General features: G+C 38.4%; 3 protein-coding genes across 5 annotated transcripts; 2 read left to right on the forward strand and 1 right to left on the reverse strand.

Moving 5' to 3' along the window:
* marchf5 (membrane-associated ring finger (C3HC4) 5) lies at positions 1–6,277 on the forward strand. Its single transcript, XM_077729174.1, has 6 exons — positions 1–401; positions 1,693–1,895; positions 4,531–4,661; positions 4,792–4,975; positions 5,059–5,225; positions 5,302–6,277. The coding sequence occupies exons 1-6, from the start codon at positions 313–315 to the stop codon at positions 5,416–5,418; spliced, it is 891 nt and encodes a 296-aa protein (XP_077585300.1). The 5' UTR covers positions 1–312; the 3' UTR covers positions 5,419–6,277.
* Positions 6,278–6,347: 70 nt separating this feature from the next.
* ide (insulin-degrading enzyme) lies at positions 6,348–16,237 on the reverse strand. Of its 2 annotated transcripts, none has more exons than XM_077729170.1 (26): positions 16,093–16,237; positions 15,656–15,861; positions 14,879–15,063; positions 14,415–14,622; positions 13,879–14,048; positions 13,164–13,286; positions 12,834–12,946; positions 12,573–12,735; positions 12,370–12,462; positions 12,186–12,277; positions 11,969–12,049; positions 11,747–11,850; positions 11,508–11,610; positions 11,281–11,403; positions 11,069–11,151; positions 10,494–10,638; positions 9,981–10,091; positions 9,751–9,871; positions 9,397–9,488; positions 9,189–9,300; positions 8,146–8,313; positions 7,755–8,027; positions 7,506–7,567; positions 7,252–7,324; positions 7,118–7,185; positions 6,348–7,029 (listed from the first exon to the last, which is right to left on the reverse strand). In XM_077729170.1, exons 2-26 carry the CDS (start codon positions 15,739–15,741, stop codon positions 6,934–6,936), a joined length of 3,048 nt encoding a protein of 1,015 aa, XP_077585296.1. In that variant the 5' UTR covers positions 15,742–15,861; positions 16,093–16,237; the 3' UTR covers positions 6,348–6,933. The 2 variants fall into 2 exon arrangements, with proteins under 2 accessions (XP_077585296.1, XP_077585295.1); XM_077729169.1 differs by lacking the exon at positions 16,093–16,237 and adding an exon at positions 15,916–16,046 and having other exon boundaries at positions 15,656–15,842.
* Positions 15,574–24,016, forward strand: kmo (kynurenine 3-monooxygenase). Of its 2 annotated transcripts, none has more exons than XM_077729171.1 (16): positions 15,574–15,904; positions 16,828–16,965; positions 17,193–17,262; positions 17,352–17,449; positions 17,941–18,030; positions 18,224–18,272; positions 18,550–18,637; positions 20,274–20,439; positions 20,517–20,588; positions 21,477–21,598; positions 22,061–22,208; positions 22,272–22,329; positions 22,404–22,486; positions 22,981–23,082; positions 23,163–23,222; positions 23,732–24,016. In XM_077729171.1, the coding sequence occupies exons 2-16, from the start codon at positions 16,903–16,905 to the stop codon at positions 23,876–23,878; spliced, it is 1,416 nt and encodes a 471-aa protein (XP_077585297.1). In that variant the 5' UTR covers positions 15,574–15,904; positions 16,828–16,902; the 3' UTR covers positions 23,879–24,016. The 2 variants fall into 2 exon arrangements, with proteins under 2 accessions (XP_077585297.1, XP_077585298.1); XM_077729172.1 differs by having other exon boundaries at positions 16,861–16,965.
* Positions 24,017–24,335: the final 319 nt, after the last annotated feature.

Consider the following 24,335-nt stretch of genomic DNA (forward strand, 5'->3'; position numbering starts at 1 on the left):
AAGTCCTTGTTTTGATGACGTTGTCACTCATGGCGGTGTTGCACTGCCTCGAAGTTCGACTGTCATCGGATCTGAAGTCAAGTGTCCACATCGTCATGGTAGCGATCGAACACTAGAATACGGCCAAAAAAGCATGTTTAATATTTGCGCTTGTGCACAGGCTGTGACGAAGAGATAGATGACCTGAAATGACCACGAATGAGTAGGATCGTCCTCGGTTGTAGCTTAGTAGTTGGTGGCTTGCGTCAACACGAAGGCCTTGGTAGCTTGTTTCGCCATTACCAGTTTCTGATTTAACGCATTTTTGTTTTTATGTTAATTTTCGACTTCCAAAACGACGCCACAGAGCTCTCGCCAATGGCGGACGAAGATGCGGTGATCTTGCAGCAGATTCTCGACAGGTAAGTCGTACCTTCGCTAGTACGCGAATGGAAAAACAACGTTCCATCACTATGTCGTGCAAAATAAAAAGATCAATATTGGCAAATCATAACTAATGAGCTATGGTAGATGACATCAACAGTGTTTCGATTAAAATTGTGTTTAAATTGAGGCAACGATCGTTCTTTCACTTTTAGTTTTAGTCCAGTAGATTGTGGATTGGTTTGGTAAGCAACAGTAAAGTTATCTTACGTATGCATCTGTTGCACAAAATGTTTGTTCCATAACCAAATTGGAAAGGGAAATACAAATGTATATCTTGAAGCATTGACATTTCAAGGGGTGATGGCCAAAAGATCTAGATCTTGTACATTTATGATATTTAACTATAATCAATGACAAGTATAAGACTGCCACGCCCCTTTTCTTGACCTACTTTCAAAATCTACCACGAATCGCTATATCATCTTAGCCATTCTATTAAGTGGTCAAGGTTTTTTTTCTTTAGGGCGTGATAAATACTGCAAGTGTCATCAACATTCACATTTACGTGATAATGTGTCTACTAAGTGTCTTTCTGCTTCATTTCTCTTCTTGTCACCTCAACCACAGTTTCATTTCTACTAAACTAAGCTATTACTATTTCCAGTGTCATCAAAGTACAATGTTATAATAAAGGGTGTGACAGCGTGCAACTGTGTGGTGCAATGTCATACATTTTATTGCTTGCTGCTGTAGTTTTAGATCTTTGTCAATTAAAATTAAAGTAGAGTTCGGTTCACCTATGTAAAGGCAAAAGTTGAGCAACAGTGTCAATTTCCACTTGTAGGAGTCAATTTAGCCAGTGGTTTATTAAATCCTATCCTGCTGTGGGGCAAGGTTACCTGAATAGGATCTAATGAATCTGTTGGAGCACTGTTTTGTACCTCCCTCTCTTCTATCCACTGTGCATTGTTGAGATGTTTTCAGCTCCCCAGTCTCGCTCGCAGCCTTTTTCTTCCAATATTTTTACTATTGACATTCGTAGCTTACCTCAAGTGATCTCAAAAGTAGGTGAAAGATAGCTCTCCTTTATCCTTGTCGAACTCTAAACTAGCCCTAAATTTACTTTTAACATTGTCAACTAACTAACTGACAACTCAAAGAAAGGTAATGTTGATGTGCTGTGAAGACAGTTGCCCAAGTATGAATATAAACGGACATTATTCAGCTTGATTTCTATGGCAAGTTGATTCATTTTAAAGTTACTTGATGTATTTCGGGTAGTATGTTTTTTCCTTACCAGACTTTTCTATCATTCCTTGGTTTTAGGAGCTGCTGGGTGTGCTTCGCAACAGATGAGGATGATCGCACAGCAGAGTGGGTACGCCCATGTCGCTGCCGGGGTTCCACCAAGTGGGTCCACCAGGCCTGCCTACAACGCTGGGTGGATGAGAAGCAGCGTGGCAACAGCACCGCTCGAGTAGCCTGTCCACAGTGTAATGCAGAATATCTCATTGTCTTTCCTAAACTGGGTAAGTGACCATTTGGGAAAATTCAAAAGGGAATGATCAAACCGGTTTCCGGATAACAAAGTGCAGAAGTATTAGTTTTCTCTCAGTTTTGCCTCTTTGGTAGTAAAGATAGTCTGACATTCTGATTGGTTAAGCTGATGTAGCTATTTTGAAACACCAGCCCAAGCTAAACTTGCCAAAAATCTGCTTAGTATAGAGTTGTCTGGTTCTAAATATCCTACAATTAGATTCTAGGATATTGTAGAAGCCTGCGTTGACAATGTTTATACCCTGAAAGCACTAAGACTAATAATGCACACTGAATTATCCATCAGCCACAGGGCTACTCAAATTTTATCTTCAAAGGGCAAGATGCTGCAATGTGAGATGAGACCCGGCCTCAAGACAATGTTGTTTGGCGGAAGCCTGCGAGCTTCATTTATATTTATAGAGACCAAGGCTGTGCTGTCACTCATTCAGGTGCTATAAGCCGATGGTTCAGCTCACTTCTTTCACCCCACTACATACCCTGCCGCATGTGATATTTACCACTTGGCTGGACGCTTGCTATTTTAAGATGAAAGTGTTTATCATCAGAATTAATTGGTGCCGAGGTCCCTGAGGAACTCTTAATTACTGCACTACCAATTTCACCGCTGACAAACATAGTTGTTTAAAGAGCTTATTTCAGATGAGCAGTTATGTTGAAGTATGAATTCCATGGTTGGTTTATTGTGTCGTTAACTAATTTACCAGCAATGGTGATGATGGCAATTTGCAAAGAGACTTTAAGACCGATAAGGATTTCTTCCTTTGTCCTTTATTACAGGGTGTTTTGGTAACATACCACTTGGAGATCTATAATAATTGGTTTTATTTTGGTAGATATCTACAAATAGATTTTGCTCTTGCACATTGAAGTTGGTATCATTTTAGTTTAATGCAAACTGGAATTTCTCAGAACAACATTCTTTAGAAATGGCTGTGTTAGTAATTATGTACACATTTCCTGCTGATTCAAAATAGAAAATCTTCCTGCTGTCAGACAGATATGTGAGGTGGTACTTTGAGTTTGAGAGTGGTGAGATGAGTTAAAGTGCGGTAATAAAAGGCTGATAAGGCAGCTCAGCCAAGACTGAGCAGAGAGGAGTGCCATGTGGGATGCTAAATTAATAAAATGTGATGTCATGCTTTTGATTAAGCACAGTAGATAAAATAGTTTACTTTTGACCATGGCAAATGATCAATTGCATTAAGATTTTTTTTTTTCACCCAATACTAGTTTTAACTTCGGAGTGCATTTCAGTACAGTGACTGAAGTAGTTTACCCGCATTGCTGTTGCAGTGACTATTAACTACGATATTCTGGGAATGTCTATTTTAGTGCAGTGCTTGTGTTAAAGCACAAGAATCATTAACATTTGTATGCATTTTTAACCTTTGATGTACTGAATAACATGTTGTTCAGAGAGTGAAATTTTGTCAAATGCTAATATTGCTGTTTTTGACTGCATGAAAGAGCAATTTCACAGCTTACTGACACTGTTGACAGCTTTCACGTTTGAGGTTGTAGCAAGGGAGAGCTCTCCTTTCCCCACTGTGAGAAACCCCACAGCCACCTATCAGCTTATCTATTTACCCAGCCTTTGTTTATTGGCACAGAGGTGCGGCGCAAGGGGCCATGGACGTGGGTCGTCGTATTTCTGTGCGGCGGCGCTGCCATCGGCACCTGCTGCAGAGCCAAAGCGAGCAGATCAACACGGCTCAGAGGACAGCGTGTCCTCGCTTGCTCCACAGTCTGCCAAACATGCACACGCAAATCTAGCATCGGTTTGCTGACCCCCTTTTTAATTATCTTAATTCCCGAAATCGGCTGTGAGCGGATGTAATGAAACGCTTGGGTCTCCGTTCTGTCGGCGGATCATTAAGGAGCGACCCATATTTTTCCTCTGGCTACGAAAGGCTCATGCGGCGTAGAGCAGAAAGCATTCCTCGTCTGTCATCAAAATAAGCCACAAAAATGCACTCAAGCATTGCAGGATCTTGAACTGAATTTTACTTACTACGGGTGGCATTGAATGATTATGTTTTAGTGCCTTTAAATTAACTTATCAAATAACATTAAATTCATTTGTATGGTAGGAAGAGCTCTGCTCTGATTTTCAGCGTTGTAATCATTTATATGCCTGCGTGGTCATGGTGAAATAAACTAATTGTAGAGTCACTCTGGTACGTCTAGCACTGTTGATGAGCTCAAGTACTATGTTAGTTTTTCCAAAGAGCCAAATGTTTTTGTTTTGGTACCTCATGGCACGGCTCGCCAGCTGTGCAAAGAGTTTCAGGTACTTTACTTCTGGCAAAATATGTCTCCTGACAGTAATATAATTCCATCAATTCAGAAAAACAGCCTTCAAGATGTCACCTCTTGCCTTCTTACTTTTGAATACAACACAATCAATGTCATCCTTAGGAATTAATGTATTTCGATGAATGTGTTTATGTAAAAAACACCCTCAAAAGGTCATGTTTTTCTTTTCTTTCCATACGACCCAATTAGTTATTTAGACTGCTTGAAAGGAGGTATTTTACTGATCTTTGAGCGCCATCTTAAATACGCCCAGCCCCATCAGTGTGTTTTTCTCTTTCTTTCCTTAAGGTCCTGTGGTCTATGTATTGGACCTGGCCGACCGACTCGTATCAAAGGCCGGACCCTTTGCCGCCGCAGGCATCATGGTGGGCTCAATTTACTGGACCGCCGTCACTTATGGAGCTGTCACCGTCATGCAGGTCAGACCATTGGAATCCATGCGAGTTTGAGTTTAAAATATAAAAGCACTTTCTGGTTGAGTAGATTTTAAACGTGGAGTGAAATGCTTGTCTTGACGGAATGGGGTGGTTTGTTATGTCTTGAGTGCAGGTAGTGGGCCACAAGGAGGGCCTCGACGTAATGGAGCGTGCCGACCCGCTCTTCCTTCTCATCGGCCTGCCCACCATCCCCGTCATGCTGATCCTCGGCAAAATGATCCGCTGGGAGGATTACGTCTTGCGACTCTGGAGGAAATACTCCAACAAACTACAAATCCTCAACAGCATCTTCCCCGGTCCGCACAAGCGTTAGCTTTTTTTCCTTTTCAGTTGCGAACTCATGTGAGCTTATTATCCGTGGCGTCCATGTTCACCGCAGGAATCGGCTGCCCGGTCCCACGCATACCTGCTGAGGCCAGCCCTTTGGCCGATCACGTCTCAGCCACTCGCATCCTGTGTGGCGCGCTGGTGTTCCCTACCATCGCCACTATCGTGGGGAAGCTCATGTTCAGCAGTGTCAACTCCAACCTGCAGAGGACTATCCTGGTAGGCAATCCTGCAACTCTAATGCTACAAATCTGGTAACATTTTTCTGATCATGTGAATATCTTTCCCTTCTCAGGGAGGAATCGCCTTTGTGGCCATCAAGGGGTCGTTCAAAGTGTACTTTAAACAGCAGCAGTACATGAGGCAAGCTCATCGCAAAATTCTCAACTTTCCAGAGCAGGAAGATGCCTGACTGTCCTGAAAGAGGGAGTCACGTCAGGGTCACTTTCCTACCTGACTCCTGCCAACATTTATTTATAACCTCAGAGACATCACTTTTGGAAATGGATAAACGCACCAGAATGCATACACTTGAACAGTAACAAAGAGAGGCTCAAACACTTGTCTTTTAAGGGTGGTATAAGGTAAAATGTTTTATAACAGATTGTTTTATATAATTTACTGAAAAGTGTTTATTTTGTCTGTGTTTGAGATGTATGGAAAATAAATAAAATGTTAAGAACCGGAGGTTTGACAACCAGGAAGCATAAAGTTATGTAGGTGGCAGGAATTTTCCTTTGTTTCTTCAAGCTGGTTACACGATATTGTTGTCATGCCTTGGCAGCCTTCACCTTCATTGTCTAAGAGGCTCGTCAAAAGAAATCAAAAAATTAAGGATTTTACACAGAAGGATGTCAACATGGACAAATTGCTCCCATGAGAAGAAAAGGAGTGAATATACAATTTTGATCGAAAACTTTTTTTGTCACGTAATCAAATGTTTGTCACTTTGCGGACACCTGTGAATGTTGTAAAGGGACCCGCTGTATTTCCACTCAGCCTTCTGTCAAATACCACTGACACAAATGTTGTAACATCTAGGAATGTCTATTAGTTCAACTGTAACTGAAAATTTAGCAGGTGTTTCACAGTTTGATTTTGCAAAAGTTTGTGTGAGGTGTGGCCACAATAAAAGTTCCTAAATTGATCTTTTGATCCAGTGAAAAGACATTTAACCTTGCACGTTTATGATCAAGCTTTTCCCTGCATTCACTTGGTCTCACTGAAGTACTATGTAAATGTTCTGTTGAATAAATGTATTTTTCCAAACACTTGTTGTAAATATTCTTAAGTGTGTTTTTCCAAACATGTCAGCCTACAGGATGTCAAAATGAAAAGAAATTGCTCTTGATCACATTTATTTAAATGGAAAAAATACACAATACAGGTGACAAACTGATAAAACATTTCAATCTAAAACTGAAAGTTCAAAAGGAAACAGCATGTCAGTAGTACCCCTGAGATGTCATTTTACGTCTAGAAGAATTTTAAGATGAAATAAAAAATAAATATTTTTTTTTTCCTATTGGTGAGGTTTCTCATGGTAAGCTGATTTACAAAAGCTCATCAAAAGGGTTCTAACATAAAATGAGTTAAAAAAAACAACCATTGGAGGACTAAAACAATCTCAAGATGGAAAATGAGCATGAGTAAAAATGTATTTGTTTGGTGGTGTCTAGTTCTACAAAAAGCTTATACAGAACTGTGACATCATTTTTTGAAGTGTTGCATCTCCTGTCCACTTGAACATGAGGTTCTAACATTGAGTCACACCACTGTGGTGACTTGTGTTTCTCGATCACGCACATTTGTTTCAAAGCATTTCCTTTCTGGTGGATCCTGCTTGCATGCGCGCACATTCATATGTACTCCACCAAGCACGCATACACACACTCATGCAGGTTTAATCAGATCCCATCGGGTGCGCTCACAATTTGGCTGCCATTAAGTTGACGTGAGATCGAACCAGGGGGAAGAGAGGGAGGCTCCTCTTGAACTCTGTCATGTCTCGGACTAACGACGGCTGTGGAACATGGCAAAATCCCATTTTAAATATTTCAAGAGACGTCTGTCCTTGTCAATGTAACTGAAATGATTAACCGGGTAGTTACCTGTGGCAGAGAAGGTGCAGGTGCCAAGTTGACATCATTCTGGGCAGGAAATTCTCCAACAAGTGGACCTAAACGTAGACAAAAGTCACCTGTGTGATATCCTTCAATTGGCTCACATCACTGTAGATACTTACAGGTGTCCATATCTCTGGATAGTACGTGAACCGACATCTTGTGTCGTTTCGGAGCATCAAGGGTCAGACGCTCCTGTGGGCGCACATAAGGATCAGGAAACTTTGTATAAAGTGTATGCTATTTTTACATTAAAAAAAATGTTCACAAGAGTATTTGATGATTTTTTTTTAGATGGATTGTATACTAAATCATTTTCTCCCCATCTCTTCTCTCTTAGGTAGGCGCAGAAACACAAAATAGTTGATCAACTTACACGGTAGAATTGCATAATGTCAAATTTCGATAACGTCTTAAGATGGGCCACTTCCACATTATCTGTGAAAAGACGCAAAGACTCAAATAAATGTTCGTCAAGCACAACTTGGTTACAAGAACAATCCAAAAATGCACTCAACTTAATAAGTAAGAAGAGTCAATGCCTCAGATCAAAAGGGCCTTTGAATATATTTGACTGAGATTCAGATGTAGCAGTAAGGTGAGGAGGACCTTTAAAGCAGCTCACCTCGATCAAAATTGTACTGTTGGGAGATGATCTCTCCCCAGTACTTGGCGCACTCAGCAGACAGCTTTTTGGGCTTGTCCAGGCGGCGGATAGCCAAGGCTTGGATATGCTTCTGGAAGGCTTCGTCAGTCATCTCGTCCACCGATTTCTCCATGGTGCAAAGGAAGGCCTCGATACGGCTCTCCAGGTAATGCGGCGCCTTTTCTGACTGGATAATGAAGCGAAGGCCTTGGACACCGTTGGACCGCCTCGGTCCGCTGAATACAATATAGCCTTAAGAGCACAAAGGACAAATTGAGTTACAACTCACACGGTGCAATATACCGAAACCTATGCCACATGTACAAATTCAAATGTAAAGTGGTCGTTCCATTAACGGAGGGAATCTCACCCAGCTGTTCTTTAGTCCTCAACGTGTTGAAGCACGGCTCGGAAATGATCTGACAGAAGAGCTCCAGCAGCATGTTCTCGTGGGAGGTTTGCATATCGGTCTGGTAGTAAATCTCAATGCCGCAATTGTTGTGCACCTCATTTCGTTGTTGATATACATACCAGCCACCTGCAAGGAAACCAACAAGGTTCACATATTTTGCCTCTATCCTCTATCCTTAAACCGAGACTGTAAATGCTTATCATACTTTTTAGAGCTGAATTTTTCCTAGTTGGCAGAATGCCAAGGCCACATATTTCATGCTTAGGTTTAGTCGTGTCAAGGTGTTCTACTGCTTCAGACTCAAAGGGCTTGCTACTGGAAGGAGGCCTAAAATGAATTAAGAGTTCAAATGGGGGGGGGGGGAGAAGTCTTGACAAGGTGTGCCTAGCTGCCTTGTTGCTGATGGTTCCAAAGTATACTCTTAAAGTTTTTTTTTTATCTGATGCTATTACTTTCTCTTTCTCTCTTCCTCTCTCTTTCAAATGTGTGGCAACATACTGGGTAACCTGGCTCCTTCTGAGCTCAACTTCAGTGTGTGAAGGAGACTGATCAAGCTATGGTATATAGTTTCGCTCGTGCACTTAAGAGGCACGCCACTCCTTTACTTCGGTCCTAAATGTACAAAAGTTTTACAGATGTTTTGAGGCATTAGATTAGTTTGGAAAGGCCTTTTTATCTAAAGCTACAAAAACTGATCGGGGCCGATCTAATTTATTTTTAGCCACCTATCGATTGGTTAACATTAAAGTACTAGTACTTACTAGTTTCCTTGGGGGTAAGAAACAGTACATACATACACATATATACCATACATACGGCGTATGCACATTTTGTGAAAATCAAAGATGTTACAATTAACTGAAGCATTTTTTTTAAAGAAGACGATTAACAATGACCAAGCATGCATAGAAGCTGAGGCCCCCTCTGTTTGGTTGCTGTGGAAACATGCAGGGGTTTGATTACAAGTGGTTGACTGGAGTGTGATTGAGTACGCGACCTACCGTCTGGAACCTGCACCTCTCTGTATCGGATCAGTTGGCTTGGTAGGAGAGGCTTTGTGCGTGCGTGCTCAATCAGAGTGTCTTCCACCATTTGGATCATGCCAAGGGCAGACTAAATGTGTGATAGAGGAGAGTGGGTAAGAATATAGTTTAGCCGGTGAAGAATTGTAATTATAAACCATTTGGAAATAGCAGAACACCAACGGACCTCCTTGGTGATGTTGCCATGGAGAAGGGCTTCAATATGTAACCGTGACAACAGCTGAGGTATGAACGCCTTGAGGCGCAGGAGAGTTACATCTGAAATACAGATCACAGATTGCTAGGAGATAAAAAAAAAAGCACACAATGAAATGACGTACTTTGGGGCCACTGAAGAACAGGTCCTAGAAAAATGACTAGAATTCAAATATGGTGTGTTAACGCACTCATGGGTGACGCTAGGCCTCTGATCCATTTTGACTGGGAGAGGCTGGTATTCATACCCCGTCCTCCCAGTTTATATAACCGGAAATGTATGACTCACAAAATGAGCCACCACTGCATATAAAACGCATCTCACCCTCTAACGCATCTCTGAGCTCATCTTTAGTCCATGCAACTTCAGTCATGAGTAGACGGAGGTAGTACATGGCATGCTGGTGTGGCTGTTCTGCTCTGAAGTTATTCAAAGACCTCATATACTGCCAAAAACAAGGGAGTGGGGGTTTACAGAGGTATTTGAAATAATGTCAAATTGTCTGTGGAAAGACACAATGATCACCAAAAAAATTAAAAAACAAATGTATATACCGCTTCCTTGATGATGTCAAAACGCTTCTCATCGATCTCAAATGTGGTCATCTTCTCGATGATCTTTTTCAACAGAATGTCTTGCTTGTCATTGTAACCTTTAACAGAGAGCTGGAGAAGCAACAAAGAGCAGACAGTTTCAGGGCATGGTCAAGTGAACGTCAAATAATTTTAGTCATTCAACATTGTGATGGTTGTCTCTCGGCCTGTGCAAGAATATTGGATCTGGAGTCAGCGACTCAAAGTCACTTTATTACTGGAGTCATCAATACTTCATGATTTAGCAATCACACTAATCACAGTCAACTCCAGCAAGGTTACTAACCTTGACAAATTGCCAGTTGGCTACACTCCAACTAATTGTTACAACTCACAGATTCAATGTGTTGCCCCCAAGGAGAGACCACCATTGATTTTAAAGAGAAAGTGCTAATGATGATCAATGTCAACACAGAGGGATTAGTATGTTTTTCCAAACAATGCAGAATATAACGAGGGCATCACAATACTTACATACATCCCATAGACGGTATTTTGAAGGTCATAGTTCAAACCAGCTAGCTCGGCTGCATATGCATACTCGTTGAGGGAGTCCTTTAGGAGCTCCAAGTATAAGTAAGCCATGTTACAATGTAATGGGTCCACATATGCAAATGGGCTGTAGAGAAATAGCAGTGGTCAAAGAAAAAGTGCATTGAGTAAATTTGATTTTTGTTTTGGCATAGGAAGAAAAAATAACTAAAAATGATGATTGCATGTAAAGTATACTTATTTCATTCATTCATCTATTGAAAAGTATCATCCATATAATAGTACCGATAAAAGTAAAGTTAAAATGAAATTGATCTTATACTAATGTTAAATAAAATGGTTTGGGATATATTTAATGCTATGTTTCAAATTCAAAAATTTAACTTAAACTGAAACCAACTATTTTTGCATATTTGTTTAGCCATGGGTACAATAGTCTCCCACTCAAGTTATGGAAACTGAAAATAAGTACAGAAAGTAGCTTCTTTTATGACACTAATTGTAAATCGCAATAATAATATATTTAATTTTCCATTTGTGACCAAATATTTACATACCTGAAGAACTCGAAGTTCAGACACGCTTTAGGAAGGAAAAATTTGTCATCCTGCTTGAACCACACTTTGCTCATTGCTGTGTCCTAAAAAAAAGCCACAAAAGTGAGCCTGGATTTAATTTGTTTGATGCACCATGATCACAGTGAACAGAATAACACATCAGATTCTAATGCAATTAACAGTGGCACTACTTTTGTGTCAAACACACTTGCCTTGATTAAAGCAGGGACAGAAGGGGAGTCTTTCTCAAGAGGGTAAATTTCAAAGCTGGTAGGGATGAACTCATTTTTTATTGGTAACTTAAACTTGCCGTTGAGGTCCGCACTGGCCCATTTCTGAAAAACATGCTTGACTTAACTCTGATGTCATTTATCGAAAGTATTTATTGCCAGAAGAAAAAAAAAATCAGAGACTAATCTGATCAGAATGGTAAATTCACCTTAATGGACTCATCGGATATGCCCTCCTGTTTGTACTGCGTGCCATACCATTCTTCTGCTTTGTCCGTTTGCCCATCAAATGACTTTGACACTAAAACAACTCTGGAATGATATATTTTATTACTGATATGCAACATGAAACACCATCACAGTCATGCAGAGAAAGAAGCACTATTAATTTGCAGAGGACAGAAGTTTCCTTTTGAAATGATTTGATTCTTAAGATTCTTATACCCACCTGACATATTCTGGTCTCAGTTTATCCAGCACCATCTCAATCAAGTCTGGCCTGAAGTCTTCCAAAAGGTATTCTGCTGCTAGAACCTCATTTAGTGGAAAATACTGCGAGAAAATGTAAGTGAAACGTGGGCATTAGAGGGCTGGTGACTAACTGTCAGGGCAATATCCACAAACTCTAATACTCTAATAAAACTTAATGGAAGGCATAACTAGAACTTACGTGTAGTAGACCAGATACTTTGGAGGTATAACCACGAGGTCGCTCCTTGTCTTTGAACCGGAAAGCTACCTTGTTTAAATCCTACAGAGACAGACAGAATCGGAGTCATAGCTATTCATGTTCATGTTTTATAGCCAGAAGAAAATACCTAAAATAGCAATGACTTGCTTTATTTCCCCAAATATAATACATACAATGAATCAAGCACTGTAGCTACCTTGCATTCCTGAAACACCCATTCCTGAGGTCCTTCTGTGCGCAGTTTCTGGATATATTGGAACATGTGGAAGATTATGTCCTCGACATGCACTGTTGGCGACACGTACAGGCAGAGGTTTATTGACGTTTTTATTTATTCTAGAAATCCCTCCACAGCTAAACAAACACAAAGCACTACTTACAAAGACCTTCTTCCGTCAAATCCACATTGATAATGAAGAACATGAATCCTTTGGCACCCTCCTTTTGACCTCCAACAAGAGTATTGACCCAACCTTAACAGAATACCAATTTTAGGAAAGTTATACATCATTTTCTATGGAAAAGCTTTGACAGTCATTTTAAACTTCATCCCTATGTGAGTACAGTTACTACACAACCCTACCTTTAGATTTCAATTCTGATAACAAACTTCCAGGTCCTTCATGGCCGATGAGATGTCCCAGATAATGTCCTGGATTTGACTTATAGTATTTCTGCAAGTCCGGGATGGGGAATGTTACATACAGATTCCTTATGTCTTTTATGGGCACCACTTTGTAGAATTGCTGGAAGAATAAACATGAAAATAATCTTAGTCAAATGTTACCTGGAAATAAACAACAATAACAACAAAAATAACACAAGGTCAAGATGAAAAGCTTACCTTCAGATGTTCATCCTGAAAAGGGTGTTCAGGAAATTCCGGGACAGGTACATTTTTATTCTCCACTTCTCCAAATAACTTGACCACCATAGAGGTCAGATCATCTAAGGATTCTGTGGATATAAAAAATGTATGACAAAACAACACAGTTATTTCTGACAAAACTATTCCAGAGAGGAACTTTTATTACGGAGACGAATTTCTGTTTTGACGTAAAAGAGCAAATTAATCGCTTTTTCACACAAATATTTTAGGCTTCTTGTGTTAAACAGTAATAGTGCTGTCAATCACGTGAACACCTCTCTCTTTTTCCATTCACCCTCTTCTTACCTCTTCCCAAAACACAGAGACCCATTAAATTAGAGGAGTAATATGCAGAGTGGAACTGAAGGAGCTCCTGGCGTACATTAATTCCGTCCTTAGATGGCCTTGTCTCGAGGGTCAACTTGTTACCTACAACAACAACAAAATTGGAGTACCATGTTTTTCAACAACATGTTTTCCAATAACAGAAATGTACAATGTTCTTTCAGGTCAGTTGACAAATGTGATAGGTCTAATATCTGAACATGCATATTTTTAGGATTTTAGTTTGTCAGATTTGAAGATTTTTTTTTAGATTCTGTATGAGTGAAAGAATAGACCAAATATTTAATTATGAAATTGTAACTATCAAAATGCCTACAGTTGAAGATCTCATTTACAAAAGATTCAGTAGCTAACTTTCTTCCCTGTAGTACAAGACTGCCACCAAGTGTTTATTACGAAATATAATAAAGGAGCCACAAAAAAGAGAAGATATGCTGAAGAAGTTATAACTATATACTAAAAATGTAACTGATGGAGAAAATGGTTTTGAAAAAATACCAAGCCTTAACTATCCAAAGTGTTCATGCAAAAATAATATATATAAGTCTTAGAAAACTAGGAGTTCATGTGTTTCTATTGTCATTTTGAAAGTGCTGTTAGTATGAAAACAAGTTGCACTCGGGAAAATTCTTTCAAGTAACAATAGAGTATGTGAAGTCAATTCATCAAGAGCTACCTGTTCCAAATTTACTGAATGGGTGCTTTGGGTTGCCAGTTGCCTTCTCCAGTTGAAAGAGCCTCCAAGCATCATTCATCAGGTTTTTGTCATGCTCAGAGTCCACAGCATTCACCTCGCGGTCTTTACAGCTCTCGTCAAATAGTGGGCAGAGAAAAAACTGTGCAAATCTAAAATTTACATCATAGAAACGGATGAGATTGTTACCTATAATGATGCCGTTCTAACACAAAGACAACAACAATAAATTTGAAATGCAAATTTTCAACCACAAAGATTAATCAGTAACACATTTGACACATGGTGAGCATCATTAATATTAAAAGCTCAACTGTAGCCTACAGAAAATTACTCTTCCAGATGGTCCGTGCTACAGACCAGCAGTGGAAAGGAATTAGTCTATTCTGCAAACAGGTGCCAGCTCAAATACTCCTCATTTATAAAGAAGGTAATGCAATATCCCCCATATGACTTAGTGTTTTTTTCCCAAAGCATTACAGCTATTATGTGAAAAATACATTAAAATGGTCCATTACCTATCCAAGGCTCCTTCCAAATGCTCATGAGACACATCGAAATAATAGTTTGTGTGCTCCCCACTTGTGAAGGCATTGGAACTGCCAGCGTGCTCACTCAAGAACTGGCTGTATTCGTTCTCTTTAGGGTATTTCTTTGTTCCCAGGAAGAGCATGTGCTCGCAAAAGTGCGCCAAGCCGGCAATGTTCACCGGGTCGGATAATGAGCCTGAAAATTAAAAAGGTTAAATAATTGCCTTGCATTGATTTTTAATTCAAATGGACGGTTGATGGAATTAGTTGAACTTATTTGTATGCATCCATTAGTGATGCACACAACTACAACATAAAAAGTACATTTAAAATAATGTGTCCGTCCAATTTTTCATCCTAGAAGAATACATATTTAAAAAAAATATTGCAGACAGATGAATGCAGGTTTAAATGCACAAAATAATGGTTATAATGCACAGTACTATTCTTACCAATATGTACATCTAAAGCAGCAGATGATTTATCTGTCGTTGGGTCACTGATCAGCATAGCTTTCAATCCATTATTAAACTCAAGGCCTCTGTATACTCGCTTGTCTTCAGGAGAGCGAATTATGTCTGCGACCACACTCTTTAGAGCTGGGTCCATCATTCTGAGTGGAGATGATGACACCAGCCTATAAAAAAGATCACCACAAGCACAGAATCAACACATAGTTTCAGGAATGTAGTATGTATAAATCTGTTTTTCCCCCTGCTCTAATTGAGGCAATGATGCTGCCATATGAAATACAATAGCATTGACTGAACTGAACTTTGATTAAAACTGAATCTTCAGGCAATCAACAATGATCTAATCCACCAGAAGAGAAATTATGAGGAAATTCAATAACTCTTTATGAATCACAGCACTTGGCAATAATAGTAGGATGGGGATACACCCACTGTGGTGTAACCTGACTCATCAACAATGAAGGTTGGACCAAAAAAACATGAAGAAATTGGTTAAATGCCAATCGATCTGGGTTGTACTCTTATATGAAACACACTTAAATTACACAGATGACTTGGTATATTTCAAATATACCGATGTATCAAGACAATATAAAAAGGACTCATGTTTAAAGGTGGAAAACTGAGGTCATGCATCCGGCTTATCGGCCCCGACCGGTGCCTTCTTGTATTGATTCAGTGGCTAGCTAACCGGAGAAGGCATGATAAAATCTCATTTACTTCTTCTAATGGGAAAGATCTTCGGTCTCCACTTACTTTGTTCCTTTGTTGAGATGGAAGTTGCTTCCCGATGCGTGAAAATATCTTGTACACTGTGCTGATCGGTTGATACACTTAAACATACTTTGTACCCATGGACAACAAACTGTGCCGTTCAGACCTCCATCTTGATCCAGTCCAAAGCAGTCGATCCAGGCGTGGTTGTTATTTTTCACAAGAAAAACTGATGAAACATGTCAGATCTGTGAACCGTTGACATTGCGACAGTTAAATATAACTGGCATTGTAAGTATCACCTTGCATAACATGTGAGAAATTATGATCGTCAGTAAAACGTTCTTTCTAACTCGTGTATCAATTAAAAAACCTGTGCGTCGACATGAATAGACGGATCGAGTTAAAGGGATGGCCAAGTCCTGTCTGTTTTCCATATCTTCATCCTCTACAACACCTCAATCAAATGAGCAACTCACCAGCAAACTGTCCATAAGCTTCAAATGATCCCGATTGTTGGACAATGGTGTGTTGGTGCAGGGAGACGTGGAAAAAGACTTGATAAAGTCTATAGGGGACAGATCTTGGCAACCCCTGCGCCGAAATCTAACACTAACTCTATCTCTAACCCTAACACTAACTCTAACCCTAACACTATAATATATATTTGTCAAAATAAAACAAGAGTAAAAGTGACGTCGACAAACATACATACTACCACTAGATGGAGACAAACCTCCATCCTCAACAAAGGGATCTAGTCATTTTTTTCCTCATAATTTTAGGCCCTGGACTGTTGTTATAGCATATAATGGTGTTGTTTTTTCTCTTTTTAATTCATTTTTTAAATTAAATTTTTGATTTATAAGTATGTACAATACTTACAAAAAAACTGAAACCTTTAACAACCATTCAACACTGGTTTAGGGCTGGTGTAACCTGTTATGGCTATTATAATAATTTTGGGAAAAGTTTCCAGAAGATGATTATGATGGCATACTGAAGAGACTCCAGTTATGCATATTACAGAAACAAGGTTATGTCATTTTTCAGTAGGGGGGGGGGCTCCTTTATAACACACAAGCAATGTGCAAACACCACTAAAACATCAATTGGGTACAAGGAGCAACACTATAGTAAAGGACACGCAAAGTTGTGTTTACTTTCGAAAGGCACACATTGATGGCATTCACTTTGCTCCTCCTCTTTTAAAGATTGACCTAATGCTCAGCTTTGTTACTCTGAAGAAGACAGACCACCTGATTGACTGAGAGACCACCAAAGCAGGAATGGAGAACACAAGTGATAGTCCGAAGAAGGGAAAAGTTGTGGCAGTGGTGGGCGGTGGACTGGTAAGACATGAGTCATAATAAATACCCCATATTTTTTCTTGACCTTTATGATGGTAGTATTCCCAGAGCAATCTTTTAATGCCACGTTGCACTTCAACCCTGTTTTGAATATTGAATCATCTTACAAAAATGACACATAAAAACATACAAAAGCCTGGAAATCTTTCCTTTTCAAGTCTTTCCAGGTTTGTTAGAGATGAGCATTAACATTTTTAATTTTGTTTTAGGTTGGTGCATTGAATGCCTGCTTCTTCGCCAAAAGAGGATTTGATGTCCATGTGTATGAAACTCGCAATGGTATAGTAGATATTGGAATTCCACTTGATTCTCATCTGATAATGCAAAATATAGGTGATAATACAGCCTCTGTCTGCTGTCTTGGCCAGATATACGTAAAGCCAAAATTGTCAAAGGGAGAAGTATCAACCTGGCTTTATCACACAGAGGCCGTCAATCTCTCAAGCATGTTGGAATGGAGGAGAAGGTTTGTTGAGATACCATATTGCTATAGGACAAGACTTCCCAAACCTGTTTGAATCTTTAATATGCTGTACAAGACTTCCCTTGTACCTATTTAAACAATGCACATTATATCTTATATTGAAATAAAGGTGTTTTTTTTATATCTTAATGTTGTCCCTGTAAACTCCAGCATACTAACATTAGAAACTGTTAGTATTCTATATTTGACCTTTTCAACCAAAAATAATAGGGGAAGGTACAACATTTTGCAACCCACCCCCAGGAGTTTTAATCCTGCCAAGTTAACTACACAACATTGACCTTAAAACAAATACTGGCTTAATATCCCATATCCTACCATGAAGATTATACATATATATGATACAGTATATTTGTTTCTCTACACTAAGGAGCAAGAACGTGTAAATCAGTAATTCTAGGAAAATATAACATTTGATATTGCAATATTTATGTAGTGCTATCTTGTGTTACTTTCCATTTTTTTTCTTTAAGGTTGTTTCTCAGGGGATCCCCATGCATGCAAGAATGATCCATTCTTTAAATGGTGCTCAATCTGCAATTCCATATGGAAAAAAAGGCCAGGTAATTTACACTAGAGGGATATAGCTATTCTTTCAATTTATTATATGATCTGCTTCATTTATATAATAGTTATTAATTATTATTTTTCAAGATGGTAATAAAATTGGTCAATGATGTTGTTGGCATATATTAATTTGTATAGAATTAAATTTCGTCTTTGAATAATGCTGGATTATCATCATTTTCACCACAGTACATCCTGTCAGTCGATCGAGCCAATCTGAACAAAGAGTTACTAACAGGTAGGCTTTCTATAGTTCTTTTGAAATGACTTAATACACCAAGAATGTGACAAATCTACAGCCATAACAACCACTTAAGGATGGTGCAAGTTTCAATTAAATGTGACAATAAATTAAATATGTTTCCTGGCAAAACATTGTGTACATGTGACAAATGTATTTTGGAAATTAAGTGTTATATTTCACCCAAAAACTTATTGTATAAAATGGTATCATTATTTTTTAATTTTTATTATTTGTTTGATTGTTTCATAACAAGTTGAAATTACTCCAACAGAGGCTGAGACATATGCAAACACAAAGTTGAACTTTGACTACAAACTACAGGACTTGAGTGCTGAAACAGGGCAAATGACCTTTAGCAGGTAAATCTTTATATCACTGAACACGTGTTTAAAAGAATGGGACCAGATGTGCACACACGTGCTAATTCCATGAAATGATTAAAACAGAATACAATCATATGCAAACCATTTACGACCTAAATACATTAAATTACGGTACCCCGAATTTTAAATTAGTGACCACACAAGTAGCACCACTTTGGCTAATGTCATGAATCTCATTTAAATTGTTTTTTTCCTTATTTTTTTAGCTGTGGACTTATTGATCATGTTTTTTGTACCTTTATGCAAATGAATGTGGCCTGAAACATAGTGTGCTAATTATGCAGCAGTCTTGAAGCATGGTTGACTTTATGCTTTTTTCTAATTTGGCAATTGCAATGAAACACCCCAAGGTTGTGTTACACAAGGGACTTAGTGTGAGCATCAGTGAAAAATGTTTAATTGAATCAAACTGCTTTTCGTATTAAATGCATCACATTCCACCCTGCGGTGTTCTAATTTTCATGGTCTGATTTGTTGGCCTATAGTGTAGTAAGTTGAATGAGCCACAACCGAATGCATTTTAATAAGCTTTTGCATGTAAGCAAATATATGAACTGAGCACCGGAACATTAACATCACTTTTCTGGGGTATAATCCAAATGGTTCACTTTCAGATTCTGACATTGTCAGCCTATTTGATGGGTAATGTTTCAATACTAAAATGTAATTGTTTTAATGTTTTTAAAGAAAGTACTATTTTTGTAAATGTAATTTTTAAAACATTGAGATTGATAATAATGAATTGAACCAATCAGATATTATCAGTTTTTCAGATCATCAAATACCAGCATATCTGTACCTCAAATAATGTGTTAGAGTGGATATGGAAGGGTGACTGAGAGGCATAACATTTATGCACTTTATGAAGTGCAGTTCATCGACTTGCATTAGCTTAGGGCACAGGGCAGATCTGATGCACTATTCGGGATACGTAGTTCTGTATCCCAGCAACGGGACAACCCACTAGAAGTGGGTTCTATTTATATTTGATGCCAATGGCAACATGACGACTTGTTTAGGAGAACAAAAATAATAACTACAACAAAAAAGAACCCAGGACAATATCAATGAATTGCAGGCCTCACTCACCTACAATTGGAGTGAACATTTATGTTATCCATTGACAATGGGGAGACAATATTTACGGGTGAGTTGCAAGTCGCAAATGACTCCTGATAAATAATACGACAAATTCATCTGATATTTCCCAAAAAAATGGATGGATCCAGTGCTTTTATGAACTACTAAAGCATGTATATAACAAACTTGTTCTCAATAACAGAAGACTGTAATATTTCAAAATCACGATTAAAAGAATCTTGCAAGTACTGGGAACACAGAACACGGAAATCACATTGAACATAGATGATGATCTGCAAGGACAACAACAAACAAGCAAACAAGCAAACAAACTATCATGTCATATAGACAGACAGGGGGGTTACGAAACATGGCAGTTGGGTGACATGAGAGTAAGCCGATTGTTCAACACACAAGTGGATCATAGGGGAAATGAAAAGGCAATCACTAGGACAGGGCACAATCAGTAATGTACAGAGTGACTGATGTGTATGTGTTTTGAGTATTTAAATGATTTCTCTTTGCACTTCAGGCCAGATGGCTCCACAGAACATATAGAAGCAGACCTGATTGTGGGTTGTGACGGAGCCTTTTCAGCTGTTCGCAAGCAATTCCTTCGTCAAAGCCGCTTTAACTACAGTCAGACTTACATCCCTCATGGCTACATGGAGCTCACCATGCCACCTGTCAATGGAGAGGTCAGTCTGGCTTTTAGTGAAATAATCCCCCTTTTCAGGCATTAATGTCTTCACCCAAGCTCATTTTCTGATCTTAGTTTGCCATGAAGGCCAATTATCTCCACATCTGGCCCCGGAACAAGTTCATGATGATTGCACTCCCCAACTTGGTCAGTACAATTAATGTTATTCTTCTCAATGTGCATGCATGATTCGAAATGTCATCAGCACACATTATTTCCTAACACGTCATTATCAGAATCAAGTGTTGATTGACCTTTAGTGGTTAATTAACTTAACATAATTTGCCAATCATTCCAGAGTTGCAAATAAGGAGTCTTGCTCTATGACATGTCTTAAACGTGTGATTCACAGTTAGTCACCATTTCCATGAAACCTTTCTTTGTACTTTCTAATTCTGAAATGATTTTTCTACATGGCTGAATCAACAACCGACTCTTTATTCCGACTCAAATTCAAGGTAAAATATCTGTCAAAGCCTCGTTTGAATAGAAAACAGAATTACCTGTTTTAAATACCAAATGTATCATTCAAGGGAACAAACTGAGCACTTACTCTGTTTGTGAACAAGGTCAGATGGAATTACTTCTATACTACTGTACATCCCACATGTCCCATTGATTTTAAAAGCATGAATGCTTTAAAGAAAAAGCTTCTTTCTACAGTTTTACCAAGGTTTTTTTCCCCTCCACCTTCAAAATTGAAGACACTACATAGACACTGACCACTTCCAGATCATCCATCTTCATCAGTTCGTTTACTTTTGTTATAATCATCTAATTTTATAAGGAACACATTTGAAAACATTGATTCCCATGGGGTGCTGCTTAGTAATGCAGTATTTAATATAGCTGAAGTTACAGTCAAAGTAGAGCATTGACAACAAAACAGTTGTAAATAATGTGGTACGGCAGAATGGCAGTAAGTTGGATAGGTATACGTATGTTTTCTGTGCATACATGAGAGAAATACTACTCCCAAACATCCCTGAATAAAAAAGATATGAAATCCATATGATTTTCTTGTACTCGTTATAGGATAAGACTTTTACCTGCACTCTCTTCATGCCCTTTGAAGAGTTTGAGAAGATCACCTCAGGCGATGAAGTCATTGAGTTTTTCCAAAAATACTTTCCTGACAGCATACCATTAATAGGAATGTAAGTGACTTCCTCACCTCTACCTTTCTGACACTGTTGATTTCTGCTTCCTTTTCCATTGTTTATTTCCATCTTACTTAACTATGCCACACTGAGAATATTTCCCATCTCATCAACTCTTATCCAGACATGCACAGTATGCGAAGTGTGAAATTGAATTCTGGCTTTTACATGCTGGTTTTAATTGAAGGTGAAGCGTGTGTTGTGGCTGATAGACGGGGAGCACATAACATGAGATTTACCAATGCTCCAGGCTTTCTCGCAGCTATTGCTTCATTTAGAGCGTCAGGAGCAAACAACTGAATATGTGCTTTTCTCTATGCCTATCTTACTCTGCAAACAGTTACATTGTCTTAGTCAAATGAGATGACGAGGTAGTAAAAAGCCAAGCCAATGTATGCAGCTGTTTAAATAGACACAAAAGGTCTAAAATCCAATTTTCTTCCTATTTATATTCCTTAGTGATGCTCTTAAAAGAGATTATTTTCGATTGCCTGCCCAGGCCATGGTGTCTATCAAGTGCTCCCCATATCACATTGGTGACAAATGTGTCCTTATGGGTGATGCGGCGCATGCGGTGGTTCCTTTCTATGGACAGGGAATGAATGCTGTAAGTAGCACTTAAAAGACAAAATGATAATTTTTTAAAAAGTTCGTTGGGTTTGCTTTGTAGGGGTTCGAGGATTGCAAAGTGTTTGATGAAATAATGCAACAGTTTAATGAAGATTTCAGTAAGTGCTCCTGGTATGAACAATAGTGTTATCAGTTCCAATCAATAGTTTGACTACTGTTTTGTACAACACAGGTGCCGTCCTGCCAGAGTATACCAAAGTGCGAGTTCCAGATGACCATGCAATTGCAGACCTGGCTATGTACAACTACATTGAAGTAATGTAACGTTTATTGTATGTGTTTTTTTTCAATAATCTTTTTATTTTTTAAATCTTCAATGACATTGTTTTTGCCTCTCTATATTATATGTTCAAGATTTCTCGAAGCATACAGAGAATCAATAGATTCCATCCAAAGGAATATTGTGTATAATATATCATGTTTCCATCTTCGTAAACAGCATATGGTGCTAAAGTGAATCCAAATAACTGAAATGAATTTAATGACTCTATATGCTAATTTACGTAATGCATATTTTGCAGACAGGTTGCAAATGATCTAAAATTAAAATGAAGATGAATAGTGATTACTTCCCCCATAGGAAGATGATGGAAAATCATGAACAAAGACCAAAACTCTTTCTTCAATTCGCAGTTTAAAATAAACACATTAGCTTCCTTTGACAGTGCAAAATGTCCAATCCAGTTTAACAATGTCTAGAATTTCACTTTTTATATAATTGACCTGTTCTTTTTTTCCCCTCCTTCAAGATGCGTGCACATGTCAACTCTAAATGGTTCCTTTTTCGAAAGCATGTCGACAACATCCTCCATTTTCTCATGCCAAAGACAATAATCCCACTTTACACAATGGCAAGTCCACTTTTATCCTTTGAGCCAATTGTTACTAAAAAGCCAAATAATCATTTTAAATTTCATCCGTCCTCCATCAGGTCACATTCACAAGAACACGATACCATGATGCTGTGAAACGCTGGCAATGGCAAGACAAAGTAAGCCTTTAAATTTAAGGAATCCTTATCAATTTTCACTTATCATTGAAGCTCAGAGTGTGTTGTCTCTCATGCGAAAAGTATACAAAAAAACCATGTAATATATACATATATTGGGACATTTTTATTTTACATAACATTTCTAGCAAATGGAGCACAAAAGATGCATTTAAACTGACCTTCACCACTGATGAATTGAGGGATATTTCTGTCCTTGTATTTTTTTTATCCCAAGGGAAATATTTACTGTTCCAGCTACAGCTACAGTGTCACTAGAAGTTATCTTTGTTTATTATTTAAACTTATAAAACACTTGGTAGTGATAGCTGAACGAATTAGCACTGACATTTTTATTTAATGTATTTTTAAAAAAGAAATATATTTCATTGGAATGTTCTAAAGACAATGCACTGTTCAATGTTTCATCAAACATCCATCATGGGATTGAAAATGTAATTATTGTCTACTGATAAAAAAAAAAAAAGATCTCTTTTGTTTTTCTGTTGCAGGTGATAAATCGTGGCCTATTCTTCAGTGCTACAGGAGTACTTTTGGGAGGCTCTTTCCTGCTCATCAAGAATCCTCCAGACATCAACAAGCTCAGTATTCCCGCTGAGAAAATGTGGAACAGGCTTACAGCATTTAGGAACTTCTAAATACCACACTAGGAAACATCTCTCACGTCTGACTGCAGCAATTACAATCTCACGTGCAGTGATTAAATGGAATGAATTAATTCTGGTTTAGGGCGACAAAATGTAATGAATCATACTCGATTAAACCCGTTACTGAGATTCATTGTGCAAAAGTGTTATTGATTACAGCGCAGTAGTAAAAGTTCTAGGGTTAGATGACTTTTATGTGATACAATTCATAGGCATTAGTAAACAGTGGAAGGCTGGGTTAGTTGTGACGATGAGTGGAATGGAAAATGAGGATATAATAATTTAACTAGTAACTTAGAACAAAAAAAATAGAGTATGAATATCCTCAGCTCTATCTTTATATTGTCCCTTTCTATAATAACATAGGATTGAGCTCTAGAGGTGATGAAATTGGTCCTCAGTTTACTTGACATTTTTAATAGTGGCTAACTTCTTCTCTGAGAGAATT

This window comes from Stigmatopora nigra, chromosome 12 (genome assembly GCF_051989575.1).
Source record: "Stigmatopora nigra isolate UIUO_SnigA chromosome 12, RoL_Snig_1.1, whole genome shotgun sequence".
NCBI classification, from domain to species: domain Eukaryota; kingdom Metazoa; phylum Chordata; class Actinopteri; order Syngnathiformes; family Syngnathidae; genus Stigmatopora; species Stigmatopora nigra.